The sequence below is a fragment of the Porites lutea genome, chromosome 9, assembly GCF_958299795.1.
Source record: "Porites lutea chromosome 9, jaPorLute2.1, whole genome shotgun sequence".
NCBI classification, from domain to species: domain Eukaryota; kingdom Metazoa; phylum Cnidaria; class Anthozoa; order Scleractinia; family Poritidae; genus Porites; species Porites lutea.
This window is the reverse complement of record NC_133209.1, coordinates 14,723,449-14,745,656: the sequence shown is the minus strand read 5'-3', so window position 1 is coordinate 14,745,656 and position 22,208 is coordinate 14,723,449. Positions and strand designations below refer to the sequence as shown.

The following is a 22,208-nucleotide window of genomic DNA, read 5'->3' as shown; positions in this document are numbered from 1 at the left end:
ATATTTGCGGTTCTTTCGCATAAGAAAAAACTCTTTTATTTTTCAATATTTTAACACCTAGCCAAGTTTCTTTTTTTTTCAATATAATCATAACAATTTTGACATGAATGCTTAATAAAAAGAAATACAGTATATATAACTCCGCTTTCCTGCCGTCCTTGGCAACCAAGCCACACAAGGGAAATCGTTCATTATGACATTTTTTTAATGGAAGGGGCGATTTTTGTTACAACAGTCTGGCTACAGTGCACGCTTCGTTCAGTTCGCTGCAAATTAGCTTTGTTACAACAGTCTGGCTACAGTGCACGCTTCGTTCAGTTCGCTGCAAATTAGCTTTTGAAAATATCTTTTTTTTTTATATACATACTGAGAAATACTCACTAAAAAGTTGTGTTGTAAATTTTGATACGCAAATAAGTTCTAGCCACTCAGAGGAGTGAACTATGGTTTTCACACGTGAAAAAAAATGATACGTCCAATCAGAAGCCACAGAGGTGTGTGAGTTTCGCGCCAAAATTCCCCCCTTTTCTTGTAGCTTGCTGAGCGCCGCTTCGCACACGTTCAAGGAGAAAAGTTTTTCTCAAAGGGTTTTTTCTCGTTAAAAAGTGAAAAACATTTCAGAAATGGAGTGGAATAGTTTCGTTTCTTTCACTGTCGATAAAGAAAACCATGATTACGGCATAGTTATTCAAAAACTGATTACCGCTTACCCGGTGATGAATTTTAGTCTCGGTTTCTTTTTCCCCGTTTCATTTTCTGTGTTGATTATACAAGTCCTTTTGGAGTGTGCAAAGGTCAAATTGTAGGCACACAGATATACATTAAAACTCGAAACATCGCGATCGTCACTGATTTACTTTTAAGGCCACTTAGCATTATTTCGGCTGTCGAATTTAGGGACTGTACAACCTGGAGGGGAGGAGGGCTGGGAAATAGGTGAAATATGCCCCAAAACTAAGTCATACCCCCCCTCTCATTAAGCAAAAATTAATTTCAACCCCCCTCACATAATGTTAATATTAAGGCTACCCCCCTCCCTCCCCCTTGTAAAAAGTCTCCTCCTATTGATTCCCCCATACCTAGTTTACTTTTTGGATTTCTTCCTCTGGTACAAACATCACTTCAAATGACTCTTCGACATACTGAAAAGTCATCATAATCACTGGACACTGAGCTTGTGTCGTCTTCGCATGAATTGGGAGATTCCTCATCTTCTACAGCATCTCTGGCACTAAGGTTCCCGCGTGCGTGTTTAGAAGCTCAGTTTAAAGGAGCTGTGTCACGAAATTCAGCCAAATTAGGAAATTACAAAATGCCTGTTAAATTAAGAGAAACATAAAAATAACCGCTTAAAACATTAAAGGAAGGTTAAAACAACACAACGGAGACAACAAATGAACAAATACCACGGATGGGCAAAACTGAAGAAGATTGAAACGGATTGAAATTAGGGTTTTTAAAAACTGTTCAGCCTGACAGTTTTTCAAAGTTGATCCCTGCTGCTTGCAACTTCAAAAATAATGCTCGGGAGACATATTTGTTTGTCTCGGATCTATGATTTTGTCCTTTACATGTAATTTCTTTGCCTACTTTAAGTTCCATAGCGATTGGGGGCGAGTATGCCATCTATGTGCGAGTATGCCATCTATGTGCTTTCTTCTTTTTTTTATGGTGTGTGTCTTAAGATGTTTTGTATGTCTAGTTATTGTGATGTCCTGTACATTCGACACTACTTTCAAAGAACTAGTTGCTAGCTCGAAAACCTTACGGTTATCTAGCCGCTAGGCATTTCCTTCTATGTAATAATATTTAGTTTAAATTGTAATTGAATATTCTACGTGGTAAGTTACTAATTACTCAATAAGTTTGACAAACCCTGTAATGGAAATGTGAATAAAGTGTTGTTGTTGTTGTTGTTGTTGTTGTTGTTAGCCGTGACACAGCCCCTTTAATTTGAAGCGTAATTTAATCATACTGTGTTTTATTTACTATACTTTAAATCTGTATTGCTATTAAAATTTCAACGGCTGGGTTTTTCTTTCTGCCAAATTATGATGCCATGTGTGCCAAGGGACCGGTCATAAAGTACAGGTGGGGGTGGGCTATGAAAAATTGGGGGTGGGTCACTATTTTTTAACACTTTAAAAAGGGAGGGACAGGAAAAATAATGCACTACATTAGGGGTGGGTCATGTTAAATTATTCACATATCCCTACAAACGTTAGTAAAATCTTTTTTTAACAATAAATCTAATTTTCCACATTAATCCAACTTTATATGACAGCAGGAATTCACATATTAAATACTTTGTTTCTATTTATGTACAGTCTTTAAATCTGAAGAGTAGTCACGCGGGAAACTTTTTATAGTATAAAATCTAGAACAAAGCTTTACTGTGTGTTCATAAACCTAACTTATGATAACATCTTTTTTAATATCTTCTTCTAATCATCTTTAGTCATCTTCACCATTACCATCACCCTCAGAAGCATTACCATCCTTCTCCTCCTCCTTGTCCTCCTCCTCCTTCTCATTATCATCATCATCATCATCACTATCATCTATAGCACTCAATACAACTGGTGACACGTTTGCTCTGATTGTTTCAATAGCATCCACTGTAAATTTACCTTTACTTATTAATAGTTTTAACCACCTACCATCTCTCTTTGTTAAGTTGTTAAGGCCTATAACACTACAATGATCTGAGGTTATAACTTCACCATAAGATGATGAGTGACTGATTGCGGAGAACACTCTCTTACAATTTTTCTCTGCTCTTTCACGGCGTCGCTTCCTAGCTTTTGCTTTATTTTCTTTCACTCTTCTCTTTTTCGAGACGAAAGTTTCTTTTGCAAAAGGATACATTCCCTTGTGTTTTTCTTTTTGGGCCTCTGCCCTCATCAAAGTCTGAGCTGGTCAATGTTACTTTGCAATTCTGCAATCATCCCGAAGCATTTTTCATTGAAGCGTTGCCCACACTCTTGCCCACTGATGATTTTCCCAGACTTTTTAGTGAACCGCTGGGCATTCTCTTTCTGGATACTACGTTTCAGCTTCTCAGATTTCTCTTTCAAATCCTGAAGTTTTTTAATCTTATGATTAATTGCTTGGCGGTCAGTAGGCTTTAAGGGTTCCTCTTGTGAATCGCCTCCTGGGATTGCTGCTTGCAATGACATAGCTGACAGCTGGCAGTGAAGGTCATACTAATGTACCTATCCACATCAGCGTTACTGGTTTTGGTTGGGGGGTGGGTCACTAGTTTTTTCTGTACCACTCCAGGGGTGGGCCGCCCCAATTTTGTCAAATAACTCGGGGGTGGGCCACTGAAAACCAGTACTTAAAAAAAAAAAATTGTAATTGCCCTGTACTTTATGAGCGGTCGCTAACATTGGCATCTTTCTTTTTCATTGAATAACATTATGGTGCTATTTTTGCAACTTTTAATTAAACTTTCCTGTTTTATTAAATCCTAGTGCAAATAAAGTAGCAGTGTTTTAACAATGCAATGCAGTTCGCGTAAAAATTATTATTATATGGCTGAGTCTGTTTTCGCCATACGATTGGTCAATTTACTGTCCGTAACTTGCTATACGGACCAAAACGTTTAAAAAAATGCTCATTTCGGATTCCAATCACATGGCGAAAACAGCAAGTCTTACCTTGAAAAGCTTCTTTGCCTTTTGCAGTGTTTTTTTTTTAGAAGGACAAACGGAGGAAAGATGGAAAGGACTTCTAGACAGACACAGTGTTCGGTTTCCAAAATACTCCAGCGTTACATTAAAGAGCTAAAACTTACAGTGCTCTTAGTTTTGACCGAATAAACTTTTTCAACATGGCGAATTTGTATTTACTTTCTCGGAAAGCCTTTGTTATGTGCTATTGTTTTCGTGCGCAAATAAAAACTTTCTTTTTTGACGCCTGTCAAATCGTGCGTCCTGCACTTGTTTCCGGTCCCCCAAACAGGAGGAAGCCATATAATAAACATCTTATTAGCCTCGTTTTTTCGGTCCGTACTGTAAATTACGGATCCTCGTTTTTTTCCATCGATTTATGGCCCAAGCGCGAAGCGCGCGGGCCATAAATCGATGGAAAAAAAGTCGGTCCGTAATTTACAGTACGGACCGAAAACTCGGCTAATAAGAGGTATTTATACTTCGGCCACTTCGGGCCGTAGTACGGAGCTGAAACTCGTCGGGGAAAACACCATTTCCACAGAGATAGGTTGTGAAATCGTGCGACTCACGACAAAGTCTTTAAACTTGGAGCGCCTCAGAGACGCGCTGAAAATTCCTCTTTTATCTCGATTTTCGCTCGTTCTGCCTCGCTTTGCGGTCCACGCACGTTCCTCGCGCGATGCGAATTTCGACAAAATTATTAACTCGCTACGCGAGGAATTAAGCAAAGAGACGTGCATTGATTATGTCAAACCGAGGTTTACTTTAATTTGATTTCTTCTTGCTTAGTTAAAAGAGTTTTACGCTGATATTCTTGGCTTTTAGAACCGTTACCGCATCAAAGTTCGCAACCGACAGAGGAACGCAAAGCTTTAAGCGAAGTCGAAAATATACCCTCCAAAGAATCAAGTGAACCAGGCAAGATCAGGAAAAAAGTGGCATCAAAGCTCAAACCAAATGGCACCGAGAATCAACCTGTGCCGAGAACTTCCTAAAACCCTCCATAAACCGCATTCTAGCAGCTTGTTATCGTCTTCTGATGAGGACGCGGTTCAATCAAGGCATCGTGGTTTCGTGCGATCCGGGAATACTCCTGGTCGATCTGTGCTTGTACACAGTGTACCCAGGACACCTGGCTTCAGCTTTGGCTCAGGTAAAAAGGTTTTCGTAAAGAAGACAATTTCCAAGTTCAACCCGGATAACAAGCGGAAAAGGAAGTTGTTGAGACCAGTAAACACTGCTTCGAGTTTGGGTGTGAAACTTTAGTAAACAAAGGAAGTCGAAGCAATTGCTTTAGTAAGAAAGAAGAGGTTGGTAAATCACAACTCCCAAGAAGAGTGAAAGTGGTTTCTTTCCTTCATCGAAATTTAGTGAAATCACAGATTGGGAAAAGAAGTGCTGAGTTTTTGTGACTCAAAGTTATAGCTTTGAGAAATTATTAGATTAGATTTGGAGTTTACGCTTAATAGCGATTTTAGCCTTAACTTTTTAAAAAACAATTCAAAAAAGCAAAGCGAGCTACCGTTTTGCAATTTTGTTGAAAGATTTTATTTTAATTTTTTCTTTGTTCTATTATTTATTATTACTTTTTATTCACGAATATTTGGTTATTGTATATAGCATTACCCTAACATAAAAAATACGGTTTTATCAGTACTTAAGTGTGAATATCTGAAAGGTTAATTCTAATTAAGGTACTGTAGACTTCTGCTTACAAGCCCTGGGCTTATACAATTTTGTCAGGGGTTTTTAACAGGGCTTATAAACGGGAGGAGAGGCTTATAACCGGACTAAAATGAGCGTTTAAAAACAAGCTACATGGCAGTGCAAATCAAAATATTTTTTGAATTTACTCCCTTTTTTTAAATTCATTTTCAATCCAAGCCAGAGGAGGCTTATATCAGCGGTAGGGGCCCATTACCCGGATGTAATTTTTTTTGGTTTACAGGTAGATGGACCTATAACTGGGGGGAGAGGCTTATTAACAGAAGTTTACGGTATTTTATGTCATAGTTCATTGATTTTCCTTTGGAGAAAAAACGTTTTTCAGTAATTACAAACAACAGTGTATAGCAGGGCTTAACTGTGTCATTATATGCGTGTCCAGTTAAAACTGACGTTTAAAAATAAACGAGAAAAACACAACTTAAATCACTTGTCGTTGCGTTTATGTGTACATAATGGAGCTTTGCGTGGTGAAGACTTGTAAGGCTTGGAGTAAACGCCGCCGCGACGCTAATTAAACAGGAATCAACTCCTCTGCTCCCTGTGTCCGAAGAAGACATTTATGACTTTTCTTGGTTATAATTATCATTATTATTTTTAAGAAGGACCAAACACTCAATCCAACAACAACAAAAATCCTTGAAAGGAATGAAACCTTCAAATAAGGATATTATTTGGGGAGTATAAGTGGCGGTGCTGAAAACAAACAAACAATTTCGATAGGCGGTATGAAACAAGTTGGGGAATTGGGGTCAACTAGATATCTTCCAGTCATAGATAGTGCTAACGTTTCTTTACTGATTTTAAAATAAGGTAATAAACTCACTCAATGTCAAAGTCTGAAATGTTCTCTGGTGAATATGCCAAGCGGATCATACTCCTCTTTAAGTTCCTTTAACCTCTGGATATTTGCCTTGCCAAAATAATTTTCCAGGCGTTGCGCCCTAGTGTTTTCTCCACAGTCAGCATAATTCTGATATGATCCAAGTGAGTGAGGCAGTAATGACCGGGCCGTCTCTTCTGCCCACTGCCTGCACGCATGCGCATTACCTTTAGCCTCGTCTCCAGGCGTCCACACGGCCTGCACACTGAACAAATATAGTGCATCTCTGTGCACGTAGGAGCAAGAATCAGGTGACTTACGGTTGATTTCTCCGCCCAAGAGCTCGAGGCCGATAGTGTGTGGGTTAGAAGAAACTGGAGCTTCTTCCAATTGGCTGATGATGATATGAATGACCTGCATGGTAAGAGAAAGAAGACAACGTATCATCATTTATGAAGTCACCCAAATGTAAAATAATAAAAAAGATAAAAATTTCAAAAGCTTCACACAATATAATGGAATGATAAGTCAAACTGGACAATTACGTCATTGGATTGGGGGGGGGGGGGGGGGGGGAAGGGTATAGGTGATTTGGTCCGGGAAAGAATTTTTCCCTAAAACCTCTGGTGATAGAATATTTTTTCCTGATAAACAACGGTGTAAGACTTTTTCCCCAGCATTATAGGCCATGAAAGGTACTTTTTCAGCGTAAGAATTTTTTTCGCCAGGTATTTCCTTGCAAGAATTTGTTTCTTTCAAAATGAGTCTGCAGGATATTTTTGTTTCTAAAATTACCCATACCCCCTCAAAAGTCAAACGGTCAGCCCCAGCGGGGGGAAGGTGTCTCCAAGGGAATCTGTGGTACAGTCCGCCTGCCAGTATGACGTCACGTCTCGCGTCAGTGACTTTCAAAATGGCGAGCAAACTGTTCATCGAAGATACGGATAAAAATTTCGATTTAATCACGGAAATACTGATCCGATTTCTTGGATTTGGAGATTTTAAGGTTCCTATTGTCATAGAAAAGTAGCACTAGACTTAAGTACTTTTTTGGAATGAAATGTCCAGTGGTGCAATGAATTTTAAAGATTCCTTTCTATCGTCGAGCAAATTTTACGAGCAAAATCATACCGACCGGTAACACTTTTGAGGGCCAGTGTACAGCAAGATTAAGGAGTTTAGACACAGCAATAGGAGGTTCATAAAAGGGTGTATTACACTTTACATTGTGCTTATTTTCAGCTCTTCAGAGCTAGTGGAACCCCATATCGTTCCTCTCAAAGTTCGCTTAGCTGTAGCGTTGAAAGAGGAAGCTAAATGACAGGTATTTGAGAGAGACTGTGAGCATTGAATCTTGTTGCTTTACCGGCGCATTTTAATACTGTATTGGGCATACGCCTGTTATTCTGTAATTAAATCCCGAAAGCTAATAAAAGGTTTCGTTTAATTATTTTTGGGGGCAAACCCAGTGGAGATTTTAGGGTAATAATATTGATGATTAAGACGATGTACAAAAAGCAAGTTTAACTTTCGCCAGTGGGTCACTGGTGGATGTTGTGTGTAAATTAGTACAGTTTGTGGTGTACTGTGTGTTATTTGTCATGAAGTCAACTAACATTGAGCTGTTTCAGAGGAGGGACATGTCTTGACAGCTTATGGTTTTTGTCTGGTCGTAAGCTTGGCCAGTATGCAGATCAAGAGCTTTTGAAATCCCTTTGCCAAAATAAAACTCAGGACTTAAGCTTAAAATATATATTGATCCAAGTGCATGACCTGTAGGGTCAGCAGTGAGAATAAAGAAAAAAAAGCCAAAAGGAAAAATAGTGTTTTAAAAAAGAGACCAAACAGGAAAAAAAAAACGGTACAAAGAAACAGAAAACAGCGTCGCAGGGAGTCGAACCCGGTTTATCTGCACGTGCAAGAGACTTAGGGGCACTCAACGACAATTTTCGGAAAATATCTGTTCGGAAGACGATTTGAGATCTAGAATTTTCGGAACATTGTTGTAAATTTTTTTTTGCTTGCCTGCCTCTCCTAGGATTTTCGAACATCTAAAAAATGGTATAATTGCCAATTTTTAACCGATTTTTACCCTTAAAAGGTCACCTAGAATTTTCGGGAGCCTTTTTTCTGGCTGAAAGTTTCGAAAAGATAAGTTTTGATCCCTCTAATTTTCGGATCACTAGACTTTCAGCTAGGAAATCCGAACAGATGAAAAATTTTTAGGGGATGAAAATATGTCTATATCTACCGTTTAAATACTAAAATACGTTTAACAATGCTATGTTTAAGAGGTTTTGAACTATATTCTCATTGGGTGCCCCTGGAAACTCCTTGACCACTGCACCACAGTGACACACATGATTTGAAAAATCAATTTTGTCATATCACAATAATTTTTCTCTGCCATAGACGCTGTTTGAAGTTGGTAGAGCTGTATTTATCATGAATTCAAATATACATTTGAGGAACATTAGCTTAAGCGCGTATTTCAAAGCTATTTCGCATTATTTCGGGTTCAACGGACCGACCAGATGTAGACAATCGATCGAACTAGCTTTACTGAATTCGGTGGAGAATTAGGAGATCAACAGAGGCCCTCACTCGAAAGGAATGATATGAAGTTAGGCCCATTTATTTAGCAAAAGAATAGATGAAATATAAACATGTGTGATCTGTGAATGGAACCTCTTATTCTGGAGACTAGACCTTGCCTATTTTAGAGGAAAAAAAGATTTTAGTTTTGATGACCTTGCCGGTCCCGTGAAATAGATGGCGATCCCGCAACACGGCCCGCAAAACAAATTAAAAAAATTATATAATCATGGACACAAAATATCAAAACGGTTTACACAAGCAGATTATAGCAACACCAAAGCTCACGCTCATTCGATCAAATTAGCGATATATAGCGATATTTGCTAGCTTCTTAGCTTTTCCTCGACCTCTCTCGTACAAAAAAATGTCGTATCCCTTGCTAATTTGCACAAGCGACCCGAGGCTCTTACCCGTTACTATGTGACGTCATACTGGCAGGCGGAGTGGGTCAAGAAACTTAGGTGGAAAACAATAGAGTTACCTTCCCCCCCTTGGGTCAGCCCCTTAGCCCATGTCCATGAATTGACCCTTATTTAGTTAAAAAGCTTTACTGCAGAAGTCGCTGCAGGGAATTTAACTCAAAATCTTTGCAGCACTTGGGGTATTTCTGGGTTTCTGATAGAGATTTTCTAACAAGGATTTTCTCAACCAAAAAACCCTGAAGTGATTTGTGTGACCGGAACAACCAGCCTTACACCTCAGTTGTTGTCCTTAAATCCGCCCAAATAGAAGCAATCCATACCTCTGGAGTCAACTCTCCCAGAAAAGCAGATTTCCACATCTTGTAGGTTTTCACTGGTTCCTCCCCAAATCTTTGCTGGTACTCGACATAAGAGGTGGTCTGTTCTTCCCAAGGACCATTAACAGCGGTAGAACTCTCTCCCGGGGGACCAAACCTCTCTGTTATACTACGAAGGAACGGAAGGAGTTTTCCCTCGGCTTCACTTGGATGTCCGTCATAGAAGTAATCCACTGCAACCCCAGGGATTTGTGTTATAAGGTAAATGTTGAAAGTTATTTCATCTTCAGCTGATCTACAAAACTCGTTCATAACGTGCAGAAGTTCCTTAAGCTTTGTTGAGCTCATCGGGACGTACCAAAAGCGACCTGTTAGAATTCAACGCAGGACAAAAAATGTCATCCATTATATATGGCTCCACTAATTGTCTCTTTTTACACATGTGTACATTAAATGGATGCCGGAAACATACTGCCAGCATCTCTCACTTTCAGAGGAAAGCACAACAAAGGATAATCTTTACATGGGACCGGTATGAAACACTTCGTTGATTACATGAGACCGGTACAAATTCCCCCCTTGGAGATATATAACTTTCTTAAGTCGGTTATTTAACATATTATTCGCCAACTGTCCTAACTGGTACACAATTTACGCCAATTAAGACAGTCAATAGAGAACCGCATATTTTACTGCTCTCAGAAAACTGTAAACTGAATCTAACGCTCATTTGGTGGCATATTAAATGCACAGCATCTCAAAACGATGCAATCCGTCACATTAACCGAATCATATATTCAATTGAAGTCTTGTTTACAGCTATTCATCGCAGCGTTCTTATTTTGCTAAGAAAAAAGCAAAAATGATGGCGCCATACGAAGAAACATGCTATTTATGGACCCGGCCTGAGATTCGTTTCCGTTTCACATGAGAACGGTGCAGTCTCAGAAAGGTACGAAAGTAACTCTTGTCGGGTCAGCGACGAAACGATGTCAGGCCGGTCTGAGTTCATTTTTAGGCCAGTCCCATGTAAACGCATGAAAAGAAATGTATGGAGACCGATACGAACTCATACCGGTCTGAGTTCGTCCCGGTCTCTTGTAATTACTCCCTTTGATGCTATGTTACAGGAACCTGAACTAAGCTCCCGCCGAGTGGGCCTCCTCTTCGTATGCACTTTACCTAAATAACACTTTAACAGTCAACATATAAACTATTGCACCTATATCACATTTCCTTCATATAGCAATCAATTCAATTAAACTGTTACGGTATGAGCGTAAACGTGATCGACCTTGTGTTCGGAAGCTTTCGCACCAAACATGTCAATAAATCCTGGTTTTATATGATCGCTAGGATGCCTGAAAATAGGTTAAGCCATCGCAGCGATACGGTTCCGGAGACGGGCTTTATTTTCAAAGGTATTTTTAAAGCCTGGCCTTTTCCAGATTCCCCCTAAAATTTCGGTTATATAATCCAGGGATCTAACCGATTGTAGCGAACATAATAGAAATCAGGCTTGAATCGTCCAACAGAGTTCAATATTCATAACAATAAGGCAAGAGTCCAACGTCAAGTTACAAGTTTCAAATGATTTTTTTAATCGATCCCAAAAATGCTTCTAAGTAAAAAGGTCCCTTACCTCCGACGTATTGTTCTTGCAAGGTATGTAATTGGACTTGTAGCTTCGTAACCACGCCATATCCCACTTGCCCAGCTCCTCTCAATACCCAGAAGAGATGTCTGTGCTCTTGCGAAGATGCAACTATCCGCTGACCAGTAGCAGTGACAATTTCCATTTGAAGACAGTTGTCGACTGCCAGCCCCTTCGTCCTGCTGAGAAACCCAAAGCCTCCACCTAAAGTGAAACCTACTACACCGACAGTCGTGCAGGAGCCATTCACTGCAGCCAGGCCTTGTGGGCATGTGACGTCATCAAGATCCTTCACGTTCACTCCTGCCTCGACCCAGGCTGTTGCTGTCTGAGGATCAATGTCGATGTGATTCATTGCAGACATGTCGAGAACGAGGGCATCGTGAATGATAGCCAAGCCTTCAGATGGGTAAACAAATTGTCACTTCAATTTTGATTGGAAATTTATTTTCTCTTGTTTCAGTCTGCGCGCAAAAACTGTTGGGAGTCTGGGTCGTGAGCTGGTGAGAGAAATAAGTACCATCTATTGTCAGGCGCCCTTCCCCCCCCCCCCCCCCCCCTCTCAATCAATCAATCAATCAATCTTTATTCTCCTAAGATAAAAAGACATATCTTAAGTTACATCAGCAGTTGGGAATCTAAACATACATAAGACACAATGTATACAAATAAAATGTTAAAAATACATAAGACATACAGTATATAAATAATAGAAAGATCAAAGATTATGTCTAAAAATAATCCTATTTACAAAAACATTCTTAAATCTATCGGTCTTTATATCCGGGCGATGAGCACTTTTGTTTCTGAGTAGATACTTTGTTTCTTTCGGCTTCTTCGGAATGACGTTACTGAGCGTGCAATCGGGATCCACTGAACGCACCTTGAAAAGCTTCTTATCTGCCTTTTCTAAGAGTTCTCGAATGTCCATTCTCTTAGATGTGTATTTTCTTTTAAAGCATCTATCCAGAAAGTTTTGTATGACCGTAAGATCTGAGTCTACAGCGCCATAAACAGGCAGACTATAAGTGAAATTCTTTAAAACTAAGGCGCCAAATAGGTGGTTCACTTCACCTTGACTGAAACCTTCCTTCCTTACAAGCAGGCACTTATTTGCCTCAGTCAACTTAGCACGTACGTGTTCGCTATATTTACAATTCTCCTGAAACGTAACGCCTAAAATGGGCAGCTCCGTGCATTGCGGAATGTTGTTAATATATTCTTTCTTGCGAAAAATAATTTCTTTACATTTCGACGGATTACAAATCATACTGTTTTCATTAGACCAAATTAAAAACTGATCTACCAAATCCGTACGACAGTGGCCATTACTCCAAACGGGAACACTGATGAGAGTAGAGTCATCCGCATATTTAATCAGAGCTGGGTGGGTTATCTATGCTGATTTCCAGATCATTAATAAAAATGCTAAATAAGTACGGACCACTCACACTGCCTTGTGTAGTGCCCCTGTTCACACATTCCCATTGTCCTTGAAAACTATTGTTGCTGCGGGGCGACCGTAGGGAGCGAGCAGCAACATAATCAGGATTTAAGGGAAATATAAAGTGGGCGACGAATTCTCGAATTCATCACTTTTTACCACAATGCATTGCATTTAACCACACTTTTTACCACAATGCATTGCATTTAACCAGAGTGCATTGCGCCACGAACAAGTCCAATAAAAACACGGGGAAGTTCGCATCGTTCGCTGCCCAGACTCAGAGTTTTCTTTGTAGCAAATTTTCTACAGCACGGGTATAGGTCTTACCAAATTTAAGACACGCAGGAGTCTTTCAGATGAGTACGATGGTTAACTTGGGGATTGGACTTCAATTCAAGAGCCTTTGACTCGTCCAGGTGTTAAACCTGACGAGAAGATGAGTATTTGCTCTTCGACTCCGCAACACGGGGGATATACAAATTCCAGCTTGCTAGAAGGTGATGTGAAAGTGAGAAAATGTCATGCCATGCTATTCTTAAGAACCTGTATGAGCCGAAAATGGATGTGATTTTGACCATTCGCTTCAAAATAACAGCGGAAATCGAGATAACAAGACATATGTTTTGTGTCCTACGTTGCAGACGAGGACGTATATCGGCGTTTTGAAAAGCATAATTATGTTCTTTCATTCATTCATTGCCATGGAGTATGCGTTTACATTGTTTTTTTGCTGTTAATAGCTCGATTAATGCGGCTGGCGATCATCTTGCCGGCGGAAGTTTCACGCAAAAGGAATTAAATGAAAGACTTTTCCCAAAATTACGTAATCAGTATCTGTGGTGTAGCGGTGAGCTGTAGTCGCGTCGAGCTTATTTTGCCGGGTTCGAGTCCTACCGAATTCTTCTTTTTCCTTCTTTCTTTTTTTTTTTCTGTTTTTTGTGTTGTTGTTTTCTATAAATATATAGCTAAATAACTGTTACTTAATAAAGTGCAATAAACGGCAAGAAAAGTATCATGTTTCCAGAGAAAAGATAGTACACCCTATATTAAATATATGGATAAACAATCTGAATTTCTATCATTTCCTACAATTTACTGTGGGAAAACCATAGTTGATAACCACTTGATCATTTTTTAAACAACGTTCCCACGAGTTCTTAAAATAGACTGATAGTAATTATTCTAGTACTTTCCAACATGTAAATAGGACATTCAATGTCATTTTCGATTCTTTTAAGTCCCACTGCCTAACTAATGCCAGTATCAACAGAATGTGCCGCAGCACTACTATCTTTTAGATACCCTAGTTTATTATCCACTGTTGACGATTCTCAAGAAAGCTTAAATACCAATTGATTATAAACCCATTCAGGATTAAAAACCCAATCAGGTTTTTAATTGGAAACGAGTATTCAATCAATAGGACCGAGACGAAAATGGTCTCACTTGAGAGATGTCCGGATTACGAAAAAAAAAGTCAATAAAGACAGCAGTGAATATTCATACTAAGTGATCAAAGATCTACATGGTGTTATATGAAAGAAAGACATTGTATTTGTGGCTTTTACTTTTCTGTTTTACAGTATGGTGGCCATCTCCATGAACGCTCTGTCTGAGTTAAAATCTTGATCCAGGGTAACCCTGCGTCGACCTGAACTACTGCATCGGTGCAGTAATACTCATTATATTGACAATCAAAATGGATTAAAATTATTGCCTTCTAAAATTGTTTGAATCAATGTTATTGCTGCGGAGCGACCGTAGGGAGCGAGCAGCAACATAATAAGGATTTAAGGGAAATATATAAGGGGCGACGAATTCTCGAATTCATATTTTTTTACCACAATGCATTGTATTTAACCACACTTTTTACCACAATGCATTGCATTTAACCAGAGTGCATTGCGCCACGAACAAGTCAAATAAAAACACGGGGAAGTTCGCATCGTTCGCTGCCCAGACTCAGAGTTTTCTTTATAGCAAATTTTCTTCAGCACGGTTAGAGGTCTTACCAAATTCAAGACACGCAGAAGTCTTTCAGATGAGTACGATGGTTAACTTGGGGATTGGATTTCAATTCAAGAGCCTTTGACTCGTCCAGGTGTTAAACCTGACGAGAAGATGAGTATTTGCTCTTCGACTCCGCAACACGGGGAATATACAAATTCCAGCTTGCTAGAAGGTGATGTGAAAGTGAGAAAATGTCATGCCATGCTATTCTTAAGAACCTGTATGAGCCGAAAATGGATGTGATTTTGACCATTCGCTTCAAAATAACAGCGGAAATCGAGATAACAAGACATATGTTTTGTGTCCTACGTTGCAGACGAGGACGTGTATCGGCGTTTTGAAAAGCATAATTATGTTCTTTCATTCATTCATTGCCATGGAATATGCGTTTACATTGTTTTTTTGCTGTTAATAGCTCGATTAATGCGGCTGGCGATCATCTTGCCGGCGGAAGTTTCACGGAAAGGGAATTAAATTAAAGACTTTTCCCAAAGTAACGCCATCAGTCTCTGTGGTGTAGTAGTGAGGTGCAGTCGCGTCGAGCCGATGGTGCTGGGTTCGAGTCCCACCGAACTCTTTTTTTCCTTCTTTCTTTTTTTTTTTTTTTCTGTTTTTTGTGTTTTTGTTTTCTACAAATATATAGCTAAATAACTGTTACTTAATAAAGTGCAATAAACAGCAAGAAAAGTATCATGTTTCCAGAGAAAAGATAGTACACCGTATATTAAATATATGGATAAACAATCTGAATTTCTATCATTTCCTACAATTTACTGTGGGAAAACCATAGTTGATAACCACTTGATCATTTTTTAAACAACGTTCCCACGAGTTCTTTATATAGACTGATAGTAATTATTCTAGTACTTTCCAACATGTAAATAGGACATTCAATGTCATTTTCGATTCTTTTAAGTCCCACTGCCTAACTAATGCCAGTATCAACAGAATGTGCCGCAGCATTACTATCTTTTAGATACCCTAGTTGTAGGTTGTAAGATAACACTAGACTAAGGTTCCTAGAAATCAAGTTTCAAAATCTGACTTTCTAGAATACCTTTAGGGTCATGCCCCCCACCAAGCACTGATACTTGAAGCTGATTGGCTGAGGCGTATTGCAGCACACGACATACGTCATCCGTAGTCTTGGGCGTGAAGAAAGCTCTTGGTTTGTTGGAGTCGTTTTCACAGAACAACCTTCCCATGGATTTTTTATACTCGTCCTGTCCCTCTAGAGCCACTAACAGGTTTGGTGATTCTTTGCACAAAGCCTTGATCTCATGATCAGCGTTTTTCTTGGGGAAGTTCATATTTCACAGGCCGCTTCCTACAAAAAAAACACAAGCAGGCTGATCTCTCGAAATATTGGCATACTATGGGAGTCTTCTCATCTAGGGACACAACTGACAACAATGTTATCTTGTTGTAGTTTGACTGAAGGAAGGACTGCCTGTTTCTCAGAACAGTTTCACGAATATACAGATGTTTTACAGATGTCTTTTCCTTGCAGACACTCCTCAATAAGTATATGATTGTCATTCATCCATGCGTATTCCTGCCTTTGCTCTGTTCAGCTAAAAAAAATTTGGCCATTTTGTCACGGTCTTCGGATAGCCGTGAACTCTGTCTCCATTTTCTTCAGTGAACTTATGTCAAAAACAGCTAGGCTGCCGCGCCGCTGCCTGGAAACGATTTTATACTGAGGAAATACAATTATGCGCTACTGACCAAGCGTTGGGTCAAGATGACTGGGTATTGGCCAATACCTTTTTTGCGTTTGAACAGAGACGAAGTGGATATCAATAACTAAAATCGCAATAAGAACGAGGCAAATATCCTTGATAGCCATCTTGGCCGAAAAAGTTGTGTCAATAAAGAATTTACCATATGGCCTAAAAGAGAACTTTTTCTTGCGGGACCAATGCGAGAAATCCCGAGCGGGGAAGATGGCCCCATCTTGTCCCCTCGGGTAGCAAATAAGTACGCGGGACTCGCAACTTGCAAATTGTTGGCTTTCATATCAAACGAAAGAAATCACCGATTCTTCCAAATTTTACTTTCATGAAGTATTGGGGCAGCTAAAAAAATATAAATAGTAATACAAATTTTCACTTCCAAAGGGTTCTTCGTTTTGTTATAGAATACGCTTGAATTGCTAGGCGTTTGCGTGACGCGGCATTTACATTGATAACATGGCGGTCGAGAAAGCTATGATGTAGGTCAAAAAACCGACTTGTTTTGAGGGATTTTCTATCTGAACAGTCATTGTATTAGAAAAAGTACCGAGAGATGACCTTAACGCTTTCAAAGCAAAACTCAGTGACAGATGTTTCTTTTGGTTTATGACCGCCATGTTGGTGTCCATAGGAATGGACATCACGAAGTGTCTAAATACAAAGCTCTATAAATTTGGGTAAATAATTTCTTCGATATCTCGCATATGAAAAGTTGCACTGGCCTGCTTTCATTCCTTAGATTCGGGACTTAATCTTTTGAACGGTTTTGATTTTATTCAGTTTTGATGGCGTGGGCAGTGAAACTGAATCAGCAATATGATCAGTGTTTGTAGCCGCTCTAATCCGCCTGTATTAGCTTGTATTGGCTGGTTTTCAGTGTCACGCCATTCAAATAGATCACAATAAAAATCAGAACCGTTTAATAGATTAAGTCCAGAACCTAGGAAATGAAAGAAGGTGAAATGGCGAATATGCAATGACTCTCACCAAGATTCAGGTCAGTGGAATGTTTCTTATACGAGATATCCAAAGATATGTTTTACCATAATTTATAGAGATTTAGCTAGATTTGTATGAAGTTGCTAGGGCCCATCCTGATGGGCACCAACATTGCGGACGAAAACCAACAGAAACATCTGTTACCGAGAAAACAGCCGACGCGACGCCACAAAACTGGTTTCCCGAAATGACGTCTGAGAAACAAGCGAAGAAATTCCATACTGATGACGTGTGACTACCCAGATCTGGGTAGTGCTCCTGATTGACTAAAGCAAATTTTCCACGCGGCTCGACCAATCAGAAGCCCTACCCCCATCCGGGTGGTGACGCGTCATCAGTATGGAATTTCTCCGCTCGTTTCTCAGACGTCGTTTCGCGGGGAAACCAGTGGTGGCGTCGCGAAACATAGGCTGTTTTCTCAAGCTATTCCTCGAGGAACTCATGAACATTAAAGTAACACTTTTTTCTAAAATATGACCTGTTTAGTTAGCAAAATTCACCGAAATAAGTCACATAATTTTACATGTCAGCTTTCTCGGCCGTCATGTAAATGCTGAGTCACGTAAAAGCTTTAGATGATGCGTGGGCCGGCTGCTGCGTAGACTACAGCGCTACCTGGTCATAAAGATTTACCCTAGGTTTTAAAGACAATTAGAAACGAGAAATATTTTGAATGAATAGAGTACTAAAGTGTGGCGTCATAAAAATCAAATTTCTGAAATTATGGGATTTGTCAGCATATTCTGAAAGAACAATGTCCAAGATGCCTACTTGCCAAAAATGAGCATTTCGGGGCAAATTGTCTCTGAGATCGTAGTCCAGTTATGCTTAGAAAACTCCATACAAACCCTTCTAAATTTTTTGTAGGTCGACCCCAAAAAAATTAGAAGGGTTTGTATGGAGTTTTCTAAGTTTAACCAGCTAACATCTCAGAGACAATTTGCCCCGAAATACTCATTTTTGGACATTGTTCTTTCAGAATATCAGAATATTTCAGAATATCCTGACAAATCCCATAATTTCAGAAATTTCATTTTTATGGCGTCATCACTTTAGTACTCTATAATAAATGCTTTTATTATTCATTTAAAATATTTCTCCGTTTCTAATTGGCTAAAATCTCACGTATGATACACTTTTTTAGCTTGTATGTTTTGTTTTCCCAATTCAGACCACGTGATGTTCTCCAGGGAGTTTGCCTTTTGTCTTTTCATTAATTATGCATACATAGGCACGTGGATGCACGGACATAAGACGAAATTTGAAAAAAAACAGTTCTCTGGAATACCATCACGTGGTATGAAATGGGAAAACAAAACTTACAAGCTAAAAACGTCTATTCATCATAACCAGCTACTGTTCACCAGATTTGGAAGAATTTTGCGATGTGTGAACTGAAGACGTCAATAGACCTTTTTAGCTTGTATGTTTTGTTTTCCCATTACAGACCAAGTGATGGTACCCCGGAGAACTGTTTCTTTCAAATGTCGTCTTATTGTATGCATACTTAATGAAAAGACAAAAGGCAAATTCCCTGGAGAACATCACGTGGTCTGAATTGGGAAAACAAAACATACAAGCTAAAAAGGTCTATTGTGCAGCTGCCAGATTATTGAACCGTTAACCGAGAAAACCTAGGTACGAGTTTGAGTTGTTTTGGTAGTGATACAAAATGGCGGAACATTTCAGGAGGAAGAAATAGGCGAACCATATTGGTTAAATCACAGCAAGAACAGTAAACAGACAACTCGACGGACGACATCTTCTATATCAGTGCAAAATATTTGCAGAACTGAACCACCCTATAAATCCTAAACTTGCCGATAAACATGCACTACCGAATATTAACTAAACATCGATGGACGTAAGCATGTGAATGAGCTTGTTTTTAAACTAGGAATTATTTTGAATGAATAATAAAACTATTATTCAAGTATACTTAACCTAAAAACACTGAAGGAGAAGATCACCTGAACAACAGCAGTTAAATGTTAAAAATCGACGTTGTTATGGTCTATAGGTTAAAGTGGCACATAGTCGGTTTTTGGCTTGATTGATTCTGGCACTCGCGATGGTAAGATGGCTGATTTAGCCAAGTAAGGCGAGCAGGACGTAAGGAGCTAGCCTAGCTCCTTACGCCCTGAAGGAGAGTATTATACCTTAATACGCCGTAACTGAGACTAGATTGCCGCCAATAATGTTTTTGGCATATTCAGTGGCTTAGAACTCAGATAATGAGTGTACAGAAGAGCTTGTAATATTCTAAAAGTTCTGATGATTCAAGCCTATATAATTTTAAAGATAAAGGATCATTAGTAAATAATCGAAAATAACTAGAAAATTGCATTCCTTGGAACGAACCCTTTTAATTTTGTCCGGAGCAAACATTTCAAGTTTTTACAAAATTCGCGATGTTGCACTGGCTTTTCAGTTCGGCGTTCAATTTAAAATAAATTGTGTCAAAATATTTTTATCAAGGAGAACTTCTCCAGTTTCATACCTTTGCTATACTCATTGAAAGAAGTCAAAAATCAATAAGAGAATCTTACAAAGACTGACTCATAAAGCAATAACAATTTAAGGCTACCTTCGTGGATTCGAAGAACTTTGGTCGGCCCAGCAAATTGCTAGATACGTCTCATCTCAGACAACGCTGCCTTCGACGTACGTGCTGAGTTCAGAATTTTCAGTAACATGCAAATCCGGCATTTCTAAGAAATGCTTTCAATGACGGAAATGAACGGAGTTCTAAGTGGCTTCGAATATCAGCTAAGATAGCGGAGATCACTGCATTCGAAACTAAGTTCTTCATACTTTCGATAGATCAAAATTCATCAATAATTACTAAAAAGCTTTTTGTTAATATAATATTTTACTATAATTAACCATAGCGTTTTTTTCCGCGAAGTCTTTTGATGACTTAAACGTTTTCAGTTTCCGGTCCAATTCATAAAATGTAGCGGGCAATCTTCCAAATCTTTTTTCGGTGTTCGAATTTCCCTATTTGAGATCAGAATTAAAAAATAATGACAGACGGGCCGGTCTGTGCGAAAAAAAAATCTTAATTTTTCCTTTAACCTTTAGAACCGCGAGTTATTGAAATATGCAAGTTGCCTTGAAGAAAGTGAAAGTTGATTTCGTAATATAAAGGGTGACCAACAATGGAAAAATTCATTTCCTGTGCATATGACAATCCTCTATGAAAGCGTCTCTCTTTCTCTCTTACTTATTACCTAAAGCTACGAAATCAATGGCCAATTGCTTCGCTTAATTGATAGTTTGGCTGATAATTAAAACGATCGTTCATTCAGCAGAGTAGCAGAGGTTTAGCAATGTGGATCCCCGGGGGGTTACTTGGGCTAATTTTTGGTGGGCCTGTGCCGCTTGCCTTTCAGAACCTCTACCCCATTATAGTCTATTCTGTGGCCATATTATAGACCCCATCTTAGTCACTTTGGGGAAAAACGTAGTTTTCGCAATCCCAACTTAGTCACTTTTTTGTTTATGCATCTACCCTGTTAAGCCTTTTAACTAGGTCATCCTGAAATTAACTGGCACATTTGTTAAACATACTGTGGTGTAAATCGTTCTTTTTTTATATCCCTACATACCTGAATTTTTTTACCCCCAAATGCTGAAGATGTGGGACCCCATTCTCTAGTAGTAAGTCTTAAAAGATGCAACCTCATAATAGTCAATCCAGTCGTGAAAATGCGACTCCATCCAGCGGCACATACCCATTAGCCCACTACTAGAAAGTACCCCTCCCCCCCCTCCGGGTGTGGAGATCGAGCGTTGGTTTGTCTATTACGACTGAGTATATAATTAAGAAATTAATAAATATTTGCTCTCAAAATAAAGTTTTCAACCTGGCCTATCTACCGTGGGTAGATAGGAAAAACAATTACGCCGCGCGTCATTCGAAGACGTGGATTCTCTTTTATTCTCCTAACAACAAAAAGAGAATTTTGTCTTTCATGAAAATCACTGCGGTTTGTGGTTTACCAAGTTGACTCGTTTACGCATTTGCGTTTTTGACCAAAAGAGACCATTCTCTCATTTCATTGATTCGGACCGGCAAAATCATAGTATTCAAAGGGTGCGTGTGGCTCAGTACCCCAGTGAGTACTGACTCGTATATATACGTCATTATATTACTGATTTTGTTTTTCGGTTTAATGTAGAAATGATCTGCGCTTTATGGGAAAGGGTTTTGGTTTGTTCGGAATAGGTCATCACAGTCTATCTTCAGTCTGTCTGTAAGCTTTCCGGTGGCCCGGACAAAGCCGAGTTTTGTTCATCCGGAATTATAAAACCCGAGAATACGCCATAACCATACAAACGTAAACAAGAGCTACCTATCAGTAGCATGTTGAGACGGCAATTCAAAGCAAAGATAAGCCCGGTTAGCTCAATGGGATAAGCGCCGGTCTGCTGAGCGGGAGGCCGTAGGTTCAGACCCATCTGCAAACGGTTAGACTTTCTAGTCTTCTCGGATAAGGACGATACTGACCGTAGGCCCCGTCTCACAAGCCCTTGCACATGTAGTAAATCTGTGGGACGTTAAAGAGCCCACACACTCTTCATAAAGAGTAGGGCACGTAGTGCCCGTTATAGTGGTCTATCTCACTTTCACACTCATCTATGGGGGCATGATTACTCATTCCTTCATTACTTGTAAAGTGCACCTTTTAAAGCAGTCTGGCAAAGTCCCCAACCATGCAGTGTTGTAAATTATCCCTGAAAAGCCCTGAGGGGAGTGGATAATAATATATTTACAATTTAAGTAACAAATCAAGG

At 39.3% G+C, this 22,208-nt stretch overlaps 2 protein-coding genes across 2 annotated transcripts in view; both read right to left on the bottom strand.

Moving 5' to 3' along the window:
- Window positions 1–22,208, bottom strand: part of LOC140947981 (uncharacterized) — a 177,113-nt gene that overhangs the window by 85,596 nt on the left and 69,309 nt on the right. The window lies entirely within an intron of this gene.
- Window positions 4,761–20,233, bottom strand: LOC140949274 (FAD-linked oxidoreductase DDB_G0289697-like). Its single transcript, XM_073398501.1, has 5 exons — window positions 19,996–20,233; window positions 15,731–16,000; window positions 11,205–11,615; window positions 9,566–9,930; window positions 4,761–6,639 (listed from the first exon to the last, which is right to left on the bottom strand). Exons 2-5 carry the CDS (start codon window positions 15,981–15,983, stop codon window positions 6,235–6,237), a joined length of 1,434 nt encoding a protein of 477 aa, XP_073254602.1. The 5' UTR covers window positions 15,984–16,000; window positions 19,996–20,233; the 3' UTR covers window positions 4,761–6,234.

Bases quoted from the DNA above. Each gene is read 5' to 3' on its own strand.
- LOC140949274 (XM_073398501.1), bottom strand. From the start codon at position 15,983: ATGAACTTCCCCAAGAAAAACGCTGATCATGAGATCAAGGCTTTGTGC. The intron at 9,931-11,204 runs GTAAGGGACCTT...GAATTCTAACAG, and splicing joins GCAAGAACAATACGTCGGAG to GTCGCTTTTGGTACGTCCCG. The intron at 6,640-9,565 runs GTATGGATTGCT...CTTACCATGCAG, and splicing joins TGGGAGAGTTGACTCCAGAG to GTCATTCATATCATCATCAG.